The sequence below is a fragment of the Arvicola amphibius genome, chromosome 12, assembly GCF_903992535.2.
Source record: "Arvicola amphibius chromosome 12, mArvAmp1.2, whole genome shotgun sequence".
NCBI classification, from domain to species: Eukaryota; Metazoa; Chordata; class Mammalia; order Rodentia; family Cricetidae; genus Arvicola; species Arvicola amphibius.
Window position 1 is genome coordinate 80,520,091 of NC_052058.2, and position 16,267 is coordinate 80,536,357.

A 16,267-nucleotide genomic window follows, 5' to 3' on the forward strand; every position below is an offset into this window, starting at 1 on the left:
TATAGCAACAAAATATAGAAATCATGGACCAGAGAAGTTAAATAGCTGTTGAACTACAATTCAAATGGTACAAGGACTATTATAGTTAATATTTATAAATAACTTATGAAATGAAATACCTCCCAAGCCTACTTATATAAAATAAAATTCAGTTGACTTTCCGTGAGACTAGTTTGGCTTTTCTGTCATGTAGCTGATGCGACCCTTAATTGAAAACTAAAGCCTACTGTTTCACAGCATCTGGAATTTGAGCACACTTCCTGTTCTCCCCCAATCTTTGGCTTCTTGATACCAAGTTCTTAGCTTACTTATTTCTTAGGATCATATAGACTTGGCTCAATACTCTTATGCCCTCCAGATCCAAGCCTTAGGCTCTCTTCTTCCTAGACATTCTTCCACAGGTTCAATGATCAGAATGTGAGAAAAATGTATAAATCAAAGTAAAACACCCACTGCTCTTCTGACCTCCAGAAACACTGAGCTGCCTTAGTAAATATCCTGCTGGGATACCTGTGTGCTCCACACTGAGCTCCTCAGCATCTGATTCCTGTGGCCATGAAGGGTATGTCTGCAGAACTGCTAGCATTTGTGTTTCCTTTCAAAACTGATCTATAATAATGTCATGCCACCACTGTGTGTGTGTGTGTGTGTGTGTGTTTCTTTGCTCAATAAACAGCTTCAGCACATGCATTTGGCGGAGACTCTAGTGTGGTAGGCAGGAGCTTCTGTGACACATTACTTACCTGGTAGCCTCTTTCAGCTTCCACTTGCCTCCTTGCTTTAAAGGCTCTGAAATGCTTCTGTGTAACCACGGCAGCCTCATGCTGCTGCTGAATTTGTTTTGCGGTGTTCAAATCCAGAAAATGCATCTGAATAGTTGTTTCTTCCTTACTGGCACTGAGCAGAAGAGCTTGCTGTCTCTTTTTATTTGCTCTATATTTTTCTTGTATTACTTTTGCCGCCCACCGAAGCTGCTGGTAGAAACGGTACTTCCTATGCATCCTATATGTGCTTTGTATTATGACAGCAGCACTATGCTTTTCTTTTAAAAGCTGGCTCACTTTCATTCCCTTATGTTCAGCTTGAATGGCCACAGCAGAATCCCACTGTCCGATTGGTCTGGTAAGTTTTTCTCTTTGTAGTTTCAAAGCTCTGTATGTTCGATAGTGCTGCTGGATTATGATCGAGGCACGTTTCCACGTGTGAAACCTAACATAGGTTCTGTGCATTCTAAAAGTAGCCTGGATAAGAACTGCAGCCCTGTGCATTTCCTGTAACTTCTTTTTGACCACCAGTCTTCGATAAGCTGACTGCATTGTAATGGCTGCCTTCCGTAAATGCAAGAATTGGTGCAACTTACGCTTGGTGCAAATGGTGGCTCGATATTTCCTCTGAACAAATATAGCAGCGTTTCTGAGAGCAATGAATCTCCTCCTTACTACTAGGGCTCTAAATTTACTCTGAATAAGGACTGCAGAAGAATGCATAGTCTTCAACTGACTTCTGGTTTTCATTCCCCTAAAGGCGGCCTGTAGGATCACAGCAGCATGTCTCTGTCGGACGAAAAGTTGCCTCTGCAGTTTTGCAGCTCTGTGTGCTTGGTATTGCTTCTGGATCACAGCTGTGGCCTGTTTCAAACACTGGTACCTCACACGGGCTCTGCGCATCCTGAAGGTGGCCTGGATCACAGTGGCAGCCCTGTGCATCCTTCGCAATCTTTTCCTCACTACCCATCCTCTGTATGACGACTGGATCTTAATAACTGCCTTTTCCCACAGAAATTGTTGCTGACACTTGCTGTGAAGATTTGCACGGTATTGTCTCTGAATCCAAATAACAGTTTTCCTGAGAGAGAGGAATCTCCTTCTCATCAGTAGCGTTCTGTATCTCCTCTGAATGAGAGTGGCAGCTAAATGCATAGCTTTTAGCTGTCTCCTAGCTTTCTGTCCCCTAAAGGCAGCCTGAATGACTATTACTGAATGTCTCAGTCTATGGTACCTCTGAGACTGAATGTGTCTTTCTTTCACTGCTCGGAATCTCTGCTGCATCATTTTCGCTAGCCTCCGTAACCTACGGAAGTATGTTTGCTGTCTGTATCTTCGGAAGTGAGACTGAATGAGTGTCGCTGCAACCCGCATCTTTCTTACGGTCTGCCTCACTCTTGCTCCTCTGACAGCTGCCTGAAGGGTTCGAATGGCCTGCAGAGTGGTCAGGAACTTTTCACGCTGAATTTTCCCGAGACAATACGCTCTGTATCTCTCTTGAATCACTACAGCTGCTGCCCTCATCCGCTGGTACCTGACTCTCGACTGATGCATCTTAAACGTGGCTTTAAGAAGCGTGGCTGCCACGCGCATGTGTTGAATGTGCCTTCTCACTCTCGCTCCTCTGTAAAGAGCTTGAACTTTAATGGCTGTTTCCTTTAAGTTAAGATACCGCTGATGTTGCTGGGCTGTAACTTTACTACTCCGGTACCACCTCTGGATTACAACAGCTGAAGTTCTATAGCTCGCGTACTTCTTTCGGCTTCTGTAAGCTCTAAACGTAGACTGCAGAGTGACTGCTGCTTTGTTGCATTCTTTTATTTCTCTTCGCACCTTCATACCACGGTAAGCGGACTGTAAAATTATCACAGCTGCTTTCATTTCTAAATATAAATGGCGCTGTTCTCTCCCGACTTTGTAAGTCCTGTAATGCACCTGAATCTGAAGAGCAGCTGCTTTCATGGTCTTCCACTCCCTTCGCTGGACATGCATTCTGTAGTAGGACTGGATGAGGGCAGCGCATCTGTGCTGCCGCTCAATCTGTCTTCTCAGCGTCTTTCTTTTCCAGGCAGCCTGAAACACCAGGACTGCACGGCGGAGTTCAGCGTACTCCGAGCGCTGCCTCTTTCCTGCAGCCCATGCTCTAACATGCTGTTGGAGGACTATTGCTGCTGTTCTCCATAGTTTAAACTGTTTCTGGGCCAGGACCATTCTAAAAGTAGACTGGATCTTCACTGCGGCCTCACGTTCCCTCCTGAGCTGCTGCCGGACTCTCCAGCCACGGTAGGCAGACTGGAGGGAGACCACAGCCACTCTTGTCTTGAGAAATCCGGTTCTCACATCACAAGCGATCCTGTGTGCCCTGTACCGTCTCTGAATCTTCACAGCAGACTGAAGCACAGTTTGGAACTTCCTCCTCTGACTGTAGCCCCTAAAAACCCTCTGAATTGTAAGGGCAGCTGTAGACTGCCGCTTGATTATCTGGCGGACTCTGTGGCCTCTGAAAGCTGCCTGCAGACAAACAGCTGCTCCTCTGACCTGCAGGAATTTCTCCCTTTGTCTGACTTGGGCTTTGTAGGCACAGTAGAAATTCTGGATGACAGTGGCGGCCTTCCACATCTTCAGGTACCGCTGCCTCATTCTCCTCATTCTGAAGTAAGACTGGAGAGAAATGGCGGCTCTGTTTTGCAACCTCATCTGCTTTCGGACCAGGTAGCCTCTAAAATACGCCTGCAGTTTGATACAGGACTCACGCATCTGCGTGTATTCTCTTCTCTTCCGCACAGCCATCTTTTGGGAACGGTACCACCGCTGGATAAACAGTGCAGCCGCTCTTAAATGTAAATACCGCTTACGTGTTTGTTTCATTCTGACAACTGACTGCAGCTTTATTGCAGCCTTTCTGGAGTTCTGAAAGCTCTTTCTTGATACGTAAGCCCGGTAATATGACTGAATCTTTATAACAGATGCTAAAGTGTGACTGAACATTTTCCTAGCTCGCATCCCTCTGTAGGCAGACTGCAGGACGATGACTGAAGATCGTGTCTTCTGATAAGACGCTAGAGCCTTTCTGGCTGAAACGGAAGCTCGGAAACGAGTCTGAATTACAATAGCTGCTTTTTTTATCTTCTTGTATTTCTGTAATTGCTGATGTTTTCTTATGTGTGCTTGCAATCTGATAACAATCCTTTTAAGGTTTAAAAATCGACATCTTTCCTGTCTCATTCTCCAATAGGACTGAAGAACACAGGCGGCTCGAATTTGCCTGTGTAAATGGCGAGCCTTCATCCTCCTGAAGGCAGCCTGCAGTTGGAGGGTGGCGGCTCGCTTCTGCAGATAGTCAGAGCGTGCTAGCTTCCCCTTCTGATATGCCCTGAAGTGCATCTGGAGAGTCAGGACAGCGTCTTTCCTTCTCTTATATGACTTTTGGGCTTGAAAGCACCGAAACCTCCTCTGGATGACTACCACACAGGATCTAATATGAATATACTTCTGCATTTCCCGGTGCCTTCTATACCACGACTGTATCACAACAGCGGATCTTTCTCTCACTTGTTTCCTGAGATGCCATTCTCTGAAAGCTCGCTGCAGGGTCAGCACAGCTTTAGTTTGTAACTGCAGCTTGCGCCGCTTCCACCTTCTGAACATAAACTGGATGACAAGACAGGAGGATTTCAGCATTTTGAATCTTTGCTTAACTTGTTTTCTTCTTAAACACGCACGCCAACGCCTCTGGATAGTAACTGTGGCCCAACGATAGCGTTTATAAGATGTAAGAGCAATTTTCATTCTTATCCTAGACTGAAGGATGACTGAATAGTATTTCAACTTCAAAAACTGTTTTCTGGTGGAGTATCTTCTCCAATAAGCCTGAGAAAGGTAAGAACAGAAAAGAAGTAAAATATTCGTAGCTTTCTGAACTTACCATGCGAAAATGCTCATTTTTCTAGCATTCTGATTTAAAATAACCATGCTAGCTGAAGAGATAGCTCGGCCACCAAGGTCCATACAACCCAAGTTTGGATCCAGCACCCACGTCAGGCAGTTCACAATTTTCCAAATGTTAAAATGTCCCAGAAGGAAAGAAAAAAAAGAAAATGTGCTTAATGGCTACAGGTTTTTTTCTCATTTCGTGACATAATGCTCTAGACATTAAAGCCAGTAACTGTTGACGAGTTGACGAGTAGTCATTGTAGGAGGCGGTCCAGAAATGCAAGGTAACACTGGTTGCTGTGAAAATGCAAAGACCATGCTACTTTATAACAATCTTGTCCATATACAGAGCTTTGGCAATGCTAGGGACCTGGAACAAATTCTCTGTATATAAGACATACAGATGACTGTATAAAAAGTCAAAGAAGTAAATGGCTACAAATTTACTGGCCAGTACAGTCCTTTGTGAGGCCCCATGCCTAGTGAAGGCACACCCTACAGAAGGGTTCATTCTGTTAACTCCTCTACTATAAGCGTCATTGTCTTTTTTCACGTGGGCTTTGCCTTTCAAGATAAGACAGTCTGTGTACTATCTTGTTTTCTTCATAACAAGATGTGTGATTATCATATCTAGGTGCACTCTAGCTTGTTTGTGGAAAATGACTTTAAAAGTGACTAGCTTTTTAGAAAGCATTATTTCATTACTATAATTGAAAGGAAGGCAAAATAAAGCAGCCACACTGCTCAGAGTTGCAAATATCAAGCTTTTAATCTACATCCCTGACAGATATTTGTTGCTAAATTCCTTAAACTAAAGAGATTGAGGAGTGTGGACAGCAAGCTGTGTAGCAGCTTCAACATCACTGTTAGAATCTGTCATTAAAATGCTAGCGGATATTATATTAAGGAAAGTTAAGTTAATGTCCTGTCTTAAGAGCCATGCTTATTAGCACAACGGAAATTTTATCAACATTGTGTGTGTCAACTAAAAATAGCTTACACTCTCAAACCAGCAGGATGCCTGCATAGAACAGACATACAGGCCAAAAACAGGACAGGGGAAATAGAAACCTGTGAACCTGTTGCCACCAGATTGTGAACCGTGATGTTGAAACATACACGGAAGAAAAGACTTGAGCGAATGGTGCTGAGAAAACTGGAAATCTACAAGTAGAGAAGCAAATCGAGACCTTTGCCTCTCAACCCATAAGAAACAATTCGAATAAGCAAAGCCCTGAGTAAGATCTGACTGATGCTACTAGAGGAGGGAGACTTGCCCGGTGGGAACACATCAACTTAACAAGCTTCTTCACAGCAAAGGACAGAAACAGAGAGAACAGTGCAGAACTGGACAGGAAGTAATATCTAGACTAAAAACCCAAACATGGAAACACCCAGACTCCAGACTGTCCAATCAAGAAGTGCACAAACAAACTAAACAGGTGGTTCTCAAAAGAAAACAAATGATCAATAAATACATGAAAGCAGCTTTAGCAACATTCTGGATCGTGAGGAAAAGGGCAAGTTTTAAATGTGAGCCAGATTTAGAATACTCGTTAGTTAGCTCAAGGACAATGAAACAATGGGAGAAAGAGGAGAACAATATAGTCCATGTACTAGTAGACAGAGACTGCTGTCCCAGATCACTATAGCCAGCAAAACTGTCATGATTAAAGAAACAAGACAAAACAAAAATACAAGCTGAAAGAATTTATGACCACTAAATCGCTACTACACAAGATACCTACAGGACAAGGTAATCCAGCACAGGGAACAGGTTCCCAAAAGCCTAGTCTTGATGCGATGGGAGGAGTTTGGTCCTGCCTCAACTTGATGGGCCATGCTTTGTTCTAGCCCATAGGAGGCCTGCCCGTTTCTGAGTGAAGACAGAGGAGGAGTGGATGCGCGGGATACACACACATGGGACAGGGACACGGGGGACAGGACTGTTTAGTATGTAAAATAAATGAAAAAATGTGATTAAAAAATACAGGAATTCTTCAGACAGGAGAAAAAGATCAATTTATTTAGGAAGCTGTAGGATAGAATACACCATTCTAGCACATATGATAAGCAAATGAGAAATAGGAATAGACCAAACACTAGAAAGCTATTTAACTGACAGAAATTAACACAGTTAATTAACCATTAACAACTTTGAAAGTTAATGGCCTTAATTCCCCTGTCAAAAACTGAAAACTAAGAGGCTGGATTGATCCTCTTCCTTCCTGCCTCTAAAAGATACACCTCACCATTAAAGACTGATACTATCTTTGGGCAAAAGGATGAGCAAAGTAATTCTAAGGAAATGAAAGCGGGAAACAAGCAGGCATCTCTCCATTCTCTGACAAGGTAGTCTTCCAAAGGATGAGATAACTCTAAACTTAAAGAGTCAGCAAATGCAGCTGCACTAATTTCTCAGAACAAACTCCACTGGATATCACCATAAATTAATCCCAACACAGAACTAGTGAATAACTTCAATATCACATCTTACCAAAAGACAGGTCATTCTGATAATATATCTACCAATGGACATACCATAAACAAAGCATTCTAAACCAAGCATGCAGAGCCCATTTTCTTTTCATCAGTTCATGGAACTTTCTCGAAAATACATCATATACTAGGACACAAATACAGTAAAACTGAAATAATTTCTTATATTCTATCTCTCCAGTATTGAACAAAGCAAGAAATCAAAAGCAAGAGAAACAGAACATATGAAAACTCCTGGGGACTGAACAAACGAACACATGATGATGGGTACTATATAGCTGGTTAGCTATTTCTTCCAAATCAAAACATCCTATCAGGAAGGAAGGCTAATTAAGACTCAGGAAGTAAACAAAACTAATAAGTTTCAGGAAGCTCCTGAAACTTACAAGCTCACAAGGCCCCTCTCTGAAGTTATATAAGGAGCAATCGTATTACCCATAAGCCTCCTATAAACTCAATGGTTCTTTAAACTAGACTAGGCTGGAATAGTTTTGGTCTGCTGTCAGTGCACTAGCTGGGATGAGTAGACATTAGTTAGGCACAGTCACACAACAATCAGACCTCAAAGAAATTAAGGAAGTTGGGAGGTATGAGGGGCACCCTGGGGAGGTGTGAGAGAGAAGTATTGATGGAAGAAAATAATTACAAACAGACCTGTTTCCCAATAACCTGGAAAAACATGGATGATCTAGACTCAATGGAAATTAAAATATCAGAAAAACAATTTAACCAGATCTATAACAAGCAACAAGATCGAATCAGTATTTTAAAATCAAGTTTAGGTCTAGAGAGAAAGCTCAGCAGTTAAGAGCACTTGTTTCTGGTACAGAGGACCTGGTTTTGGTCTCAAGCACCCACATGGTGACTCACAACTGTCCATAGTTGAGTTCCAAGGGATCTGATGTCCTCTTCCAGCCTCTAGACACACACATGACAGCATATACTTTTACACATAAAATAAGTTTAAAAAAAAGATCGTTTAACCAAAACAATCCAAGTTCAGATGGGTTCACTGTGTGATGTGACCAGAACTTTAAAGAATCAATAGAAATGTTTCTCAGAGTATTCCATAAAACTGCCAAGTTCCTTCTGTCTACGAATCCTGATCACAAGCCAAATAAACCCATATCGAGACCAATGTATTTATAGGTCAGTCTTCTCAATGGACAGAGATGAAAATTCTCAATGACATGTAAGCACAATTCAAGAACACATCAAAATGGAATCTTTCTGTTTTATGACTTGTCATTTACTGTCCTGAGGATTCTACATGCTCTATGATTTCGTATTTAAAAGTTGGACCCATGATAAAATATGTTTGCTTTGCAAAGTATCTGCAAGAAAATAAAGACGACAAGCTAACAATAGGAAGAAATTATCAGCCAGTCACTGACAAAGCCTTGAAGTTCTAGCTACTAGCTGTCCAGAGCTCAAGTGCAGCTATAGAGCAAGTCCAAATAGACAAAAGGGATCAACAAAACAGAAGAAAAAAATATACTAGAGAAAAAACACATCAAGAATAGCTCAATCCTCACTGCCACAGAAAAATGCAAAATAATACAAAGGTCACTGGGAACCAGGGAGAACAGTGGCGATTTCAGCAGAAACTTCAGCCAACACTGCATGGAAAAAGGAACACGGAGAACACTAGACAGAAACTTGTAGAGAGGGACTCAAGGTAAAAACATTCCTCAACCAGTTTACAAACAAACATGAAAATCATAAAATAAGATAAAAGCCTTCTGTCGGGGGAAAAGTGAAACAAACTCAAGGTCAGGGAGAACAGTTGCAGAACATACTGCCAGTAAAGTTCTCAAGGCTGGACTACACAAAAACCTCTAAGTCGACACGAGACGAACTAAAAAATTATGAGACTAGAAATAACACCACATAAAAGTCCAAAAATAGATGTTCAGCATATTATCAATAATATTAAATTAAAACTGTTCTGTATCCTAATATACATCAAAGTTACTAAGAAACTTTCTAAGTATTTACGTTAGTGTGAAATTACATGCTGTGTTAAGCTCCACCCCATCCCCCCAAAAAACCACCTCCACAGTTGTACTTCCAGGTATTCACTGAGCAGGATGAAGATATGTTCACACTAATAGGCACAATCAAACCACCTTTCAGTTATGTTAGTTCAGACAATTTATTAAACTTATCTAGCATTTTGAGTAGACAGAAACTAAGTTTTTAAATTTCTAAAAGAGATAACATTTGTAGGTTAAAGCTTCCATAGCATTTATAAAGGGATGAAGGTAATAGCATACCTCACTAATGTTAGAACTCATTATAAAAATTAATGGATATCCACGTATGGAACATTTTTGTCTTTAACGGATGGAAAACCAGGACAGCCAGGGAGGGGCACAGAGATTAACTGTGTCAGCCAGATACAGCAGCTCTCAGCAGAGAGCAAGATGTCAAGAGTTAATTGGGCAGTCAGCCCCTGTATCCTCCAGGTTCACATCCTTGAACTCAAACTAACAACAGATGGAAAATACCCAAGGAAAAGAGCAAGTGTCTGGGCCGAATGTGCAAAAATTTTCCTTGTCTCTGTCCCCTGAGCAATCCACACAACTGCAATCCACACAGCATTTAGATAGTACTAGGTCCTATAAAGAATCTCTGGATAGTTTGAACTATATGGGAGGAAGCGCAGAAGTTATATGAAAATATCTCCAGATGTGGGTATCTGCATGCGGTTCCAGGACCAATCCCATCCTGACACACCAAGGGACAGCAGTATTTGAAAATGAATCTCGAAAGATGGTCACTGAAAATTCTATCACATATTTCCTTTTAAGCTTAAAAAGAAGCATGAAGATGTTTTCAGTTTAAATACAATTCCAGAATATCATACCTGAATAAGTGATGCTGATTTACTTTGAAGTTTGGCCAGTTTTTCATTTTTTAACATTAGCAACTTTCTTTGTGCTGAGATTCTTCGCCAACATTTCTGAATGACCAGAGCTGCATTGGCCTTTTTTCGCAATCGTCGTCTGGTCAGAAAATTGAGAACAACTGACTGAATAATTCTAGCAGCTTTATCTCTTTCCTTTAATGAAGAAAAGAAAAATAAATAAATTTGAGTTAAGCATTACTTTAAGACTTAATTCTTTCTAAATCAATGAATTTGTACACATTAATCATATTGGTAATTTATACTGGAAAAACCCTTCCTCACTCTAGGCTTCCTATGTTCATCCTGGGGGTACAGATGCTTCTGAGCATGTCGAAAAGACAAGTATTTGGGAGAAACAAAGATTCCTAAGGATTAAGCTAATATAAACTTCACAGACATGTTTGATCTATCACAAATCATTTGCAGAGAACAAGACAAATTGTAACACAATTGTTCTGATGTGGATTCCATGAACTCAAAGGAAAAGAGCTGCACGCATGAAACAAAAAATGCTTTTCAGCATAAGGCAGTATTTGCTTTGTTACAACTTGAAAAAGCAATACACATCTTCCTTGGGCAGCTGAAGAGAGGGAGCCAGAAATGTCCAGATCCTATTGCCATATTCATGAATGTCTTGCATATCACCATAGAACCTTCACCTGGCGATGGATGGAGAAAATGACAGAGCCCCACACAGGAGCACCGGACTGAGCCCCCAAGGTCCTGATGAGGAGCAAAAGGAGGGAGATCATGAGCAAGGAATTCAGGACCGTGAGGGGTGCTTTCACCCATTGAGACGGTGGGACAGATATAACGGGAGACCACCAAGTCCAGTTGGAATGGGACTGATGGAACAGGGGACCAAACCAGACTCTCTGAATGTGGCTGATGGTGGAGGAGGACTGAGAAACCAAGGACAACGGCAATGAGCATGAACTCTACAGCATGGACGGGCTCACTGTGAGCCTTGTCAGTTTGGTTGCTCACCTTCCTGGACTTAGGGGGAGCTGGGAGGACCTTGAACTTAACATAGTGAAGGGAACCCTGATGGCTCTTTGGCTTGGAGAGGGAGGGAATGGGGGTATGGGTGGAAGGGAGGGGAGGGAAGGGGGAGGAGGAGGGGAGGAGATGGAAATCTTTAATAAAAAACAAATGAGAAAAAAAAGTAAAATAAAACTCATAAGAAAACGTAAAAGCTCAGAAGTAAAAGTAAGAATCAGAGACATGAAAACAATGATTTAACAGGGATGAGAGTGAGGGTAACTCCAAGTTTATTCTTCCCAAACTTACAAGCAGAGAAGTGATCTATGACCTCCAGTGGATTATGAGGAGAGCAGGTGGAAGATACTTGTATCTCTGCATCCCCAAACTACATGTAATTAGTAAGCTTATCGCAACCATAAATATTTGTAAAACTCACTGGACTTCTGGGCATCACTGTTCTCAATTTCCACAGTTACCTGATGGTGTTTTAGGTCTTTTTTTAGTTTATATTTTCTCCATGTTGTTTGTATAAGTCGGGCAGCTCTTATTTCCTTACGGAGATCCAAAAGCCTTGCACAAAGAAATGACAAATAGGTAATAACCACCTAAGGAAAATACAAAAGAGGAAAACGGAGGGTCAGGAGGGAACTATGGCTCACTACCAATTCTGAGTCTCATTAAGACTGACTCTAGGGGCTGGAGAGATGGCTCAGCGGTTAAGAGCACTGCCTGCTCTTCCAAAGGTCCTGAGTTCAATTCTCAACAACCACATGGTGGCTCACAACCATCTGTACTGAGGTCTGGTGCCCTCTTCTGGCCTGCAGGCATACAAGCAGGCAGAATACTGTATAAATAAATAAATATTAAAAAAAAAAGACTGACTCTATCAGTTGGGTGTGGTGGCGCATGCCTCTAATCCCATCCTTCAGGAGATGGAAGCAAGCTCTTTGAGTTTGAGGCTATCGTGGCCTACAGAGCAAGTTCCAGAACAGCCAGGACTACCCAAAGAAACCCTGTCAAACAAAACAAAACAGTGATTATGAGGAAATCATTCACTAACCTTTTCATCTGGAATTGTATTTGACATGTCTGCAAGGTGAATCATATCTGGTATTCCTCCAAGATCTCGAGCTGCAGATCTCACCAAATGGAAATTTTTCTTTTCATTTTCTAGAAGCTCTTTGTATAGTTCCGGAGTGTTTTCTATTACATAGACAAGTGACAAGAGATGACTGTAGCTAACAGACCCGGCAAAGCAGGAGCATACTGAACCCAACCAAAGGGACCAACCATGATCAAGGGCTTCAAGAGACAGGTCCAGACAACCTCCGTCAGACTCAGATGAAGAATTTAACACCACTGAACCAGTCTGTGCGCAGGCCACAGACTGAGTAGTGCGCTGGCATATAGCATCAAAAGGCACGTAGCATGGGTGGTAGTGGTGGATCAGATAGCACAGCACACGGCCATCGGAGAAAGACACTGTGAAATTCTCCACCTGCATGCAAACACCAGAGAAGCGATCACTTCTAATTAGACATTAGGATAAATATATGCTAGCCTTTTACTTCCTTCTAGGAACTAAAAGAATATTAATTTGATAATGTAGAAAGCATTACATTAGTCATGATCAAATTTTCAGTTCTTAATTAACAGTTCAAAAGCAGGGTTTGATTACAGGTATTATTGTCCTTGGTTAGACAGCATCTCTCAAAATATCATGACTCTTCCCAGAACCTCAGAATATGGCTTTATTTGAAATACCAAACACTGGGTAAAGGCAAATGAAGAGACTGAACTAATAAAGCTTCAAGCTAAAGAAGAAACAGGGTGGCTGTCTTGTACCAGGACAAAAGGGAAAGGTAGCAGCTAACAGCCTTTCACGAGACTATGGACTGGCCAACACTTCGCTTTTAGACTTCTGTCCTCTACAACTGTTGAAAGAATAAAATTGTGTTAAGCCACTCAGTGCACAGTCATATATTAGGGCAGGCACTGGGAAACTATACGAATTATAGTCTAATGGCACATGCCTTTAATCTCAGCTCTCGGCAGGCAGATCTCCATGAGTTCGAGGCCAGCCTGATCTACAAGAGCTAGTTCCAGGACAGCTAGGACAGAGAAACCCTGGCTCAAACACACGCACACACACACACACACACACACACACACACACACACAAAAAAAAATTATAGTCAATCCTCATTACTCATGAACACTAAATTTGGAAAAACGTGAACCAATCTCTTAATGGAGAAATGTGGTTACATTCCTACATTTCCATCAATCATATGTTTCCAGAATGAAGTGACATTATCCTCATGGCCCACAGTACCGGAAAGGATGCCAACACGAAGCTGATAGAGTCAGTGGTCAATCTGAAATATGACAGTCTTCCTTTAGGAATGTTACTCGGTGCTTCAGCACATGTGAGGACCATTTTAAACAAGAAAATCAAAAACTGCAAAAGCATACAGACCATGAAAAGGACAGAGAGAGAAGATGCAAGAAGGCGGTGTCATGGTTTGACCTCAGCTGAGAATGAGCGCCTCAGCACGTGCAGTGAGCAACCAGACAAACCGCCAGTACTGATTTCAGAAACAGAAATATGCTTCAGCTCCTTACTAAATGCATAAGAAATGATTAGTCACATCTTTAATGCTACAGGATTTGATAAAACATAGCCACCCATACAGCTATCAATGTTCCCAGTAACATGCAATCTGTACTGCATGGTTAATATGCCTCTTCAAGGAGCTGGAATGCATGCAGGAAAGTTTTTCAAGTATTTATACTTAAAAGGATGTATCATATAGAAAATATCAACCTGACCAATTATAAAAACTCAACCAAGGTCGGTTTCTCCTTTCTGCATGATGTTTCTTCAGATGTTACTGTATAGTAAGGTCAGGATATCCATGCCCCATTCCTATAAAGTATCTTCCATCACATTTTTCTTTAATTTTGTGAACGTATCATTGTAGCCTATTTAGCCATTCCTCCCCCGACTATCACTGTCCCGCCTATTCTACAGTCCCTTCTGATTTTGTTTCAAACATGTATATATATATATATGTGTGTGTGTGTGTGTGTATGTGTGTGTATGTGTATATATAAATATATTGTCATATATATGGATTAAAATATAAATTTAGCATAGAAGAAAATGCAACATTTTTATACTTGCATATATTTGGAAATATAATACAAGATTATTATATTTCTTGTGATTACTGCATACTATTAAATTGATAATTGTATAACAGATTATATAGACACTCATAATGAGTGTGCACAGTATGTGTGTGTATGCATACATACTAAATATTTAAGAAACTGAAAAAGATTTATGCATTCATTAGACTTTAGCCAAGATAAAATACATTAAATTAAAACAAAAGCAAGAAGACTAACCTGTTTATTATAGAAGGCACACACGGCATTGACCCAGTCCATCAATAACCTGACACTGTCACTACAGTGTTCACAGGAGCCACTGTGTCTTCTGTCCTTTTGCTTATTAGTAACAGCTTGAGAATGGCATGATAGGGCAGACATTGCTCTTTTTATATTGTACGTGTGTCTTAGAAAATCAATTTCTTCCCGTAATTGGTCTAAATTAAGGGAAATATCCACCTGAAAAGTACCAAAAGATTAAATACATTTTTATGCTTGTCATAATTCATTTTTAACCCTCAAAAACTAAAATAACTGTCTCTACATAAAGAAACTGCAGAAGATAGAAAAACAAAGATAGGAAAACAGCCTAATCAGACATATTCACGGAAGTGGCTGAAGGGACAGCGCAGAAGGTAAAGGCCCACTGCACAGTCAGGAGACCTATGCCTGGATCATCAGCACCATGGATAAGCGTCACCCCAGGCTAGGGGGCGGGGACAGACTTGCTAGCCAGTCAGTCTCAAAAAAACTTCCTGAGTCATATGTTCAGTAAATGACCTTGAACCAGAAAATAAAATAAGCAACTGAGGAAAACATCCATCATTGTCTTATCTCTCCACACACACACACACACACACAGAGGATTTTTTCTTAAAGCCAACAAAAAATACCTAAAATACATATTTAGCACAAAATCTCTATATTTTTAACAGCAAGTAGTTTCTACACATAAATGACAGAAATGTTTAGTGGTTAAAAATATGGAATCTGGGGCTGAAGAGGCGGCTCAGCCATTAAAGGTTAGACTTACAACTAACAAATATGGAATGTGGGTCTACATAAGTCTGGGCTATACATTTAGCTCCATTTCTTCTAAGATAGAAACTTCAGCTTCTGTTCTTCTATGAGGGGAGAAGCAATATTTACATTGTCCATAGTATAAAAGATTAAATTGGGAAACATAAAGCAATTATCACAGTTCCTAGCATAAAGTATAAAAACTGACAGTGACTAGCGCTATTCTTCATCTGATCAAAAATAATTTTAGTAGTCAGCATTCAAAATTGATCTCAAAAAAGTATGTCGAACACACAGTACCTGAAAAGCAAATGCTATTTTCCAAAGTAACCCAAGTGTTTTCTCTCTGTGCCTATCCACGATATCTTTAGACAAGATGGTGTTTCCTGCGAGAGAAAGGGAGCCCGTTAGCACAATGCGTGCGCACATCAAGGTTCAGCAAGGACGCTGAGTTTTATCCCTGTTCACTCTCACCATGCTCATCAGTTAGCTGGACTCCTCGTGATTTGAGAACCTGCAGAACAATATCCACATTGTGCATCTTCTGGATGCGACTTATGGCAGGAATCCTGAGTCTCTTGGACAGATTCCAGTTCTGTGTGAGAAGTTCCATGGTTCGCCTAACAGGAAAGAAAATTTCAATGAAGCTTCTACATAAGTGTCCAAGAAAAAGTTCATTAAAATAGTTACTGCCCACATAAGTCACAAAACCATAAACACATGTAGGACAAAATGACTCCCAGAAACTCTTCCAAGTTTTCATTGTTTCAGTTAACAAGTGGAATTATTTCTCATTTTAAGTCTGGAGGTTAGTAGTCTACAAATACATGAGAAAGAAAAATGCAAGTCATATGCATATGTGAATCAATCAATAGAGTTCTACACAGTAAGACAGAAGTGGGGGATGAGCTCAGGAGGAAAATATGCAGCAGGTATTAAGATATGCGCATTCCACATACCAAGCAAGTACTTGTTTCTC

At 41.0% G+C, this 16,267-nt stretch overlaps 1 protein-coding gene across 1 annotated transcript in view; it reads right to left on the reverse strand.

Annotated features, from left to right (window-relative positions):
- The window catches only part of Aspm (assembly factor for spindle microtubules), a 42,000-nt gene that overhangs the window by 11,689 nt on the left and 14,044 nt on the right, over positions 1 to 16,267 (reverse strand). The window contains exons 11-18 of the mRNA XM_038349173.1: positions 15,763 to 15,908; positions 15,589 to 15,674; positions 14,506 to 14,727; positions 12,382 to 12,589; positions 12,152 to 12,294; positions 11,568 to 11,696; positions 10,066 to 10,260; positions 744 to 4,634 (exon numbers count right to left, since the gene is read on the reverse strand). Of these exons, the coding sequence (XP_038205101.1) occupies positions 744 to 4,634; positions 10,066 to 10,260; positions 11,568 to 11,696; positions 12,152 to 12,294; positions 12,382 to 12,589; positions 14,506 to 14,727; positions 15,589 to 15,674; positions 15,763 to 15,908 (5,020 nt within the window). The remainder of the gene's footprint in view (positions 1 to 743; positions 4,635 to 10,065; positions 10,261 to 11,567; positions 11,697 to 12,151; positions 12,295 to 12,381; positions 12,590 to 14,505; positions 14,728 to 15,588; positions 15,675 to 15,762; positions 15,909 to 16,267) is intronic.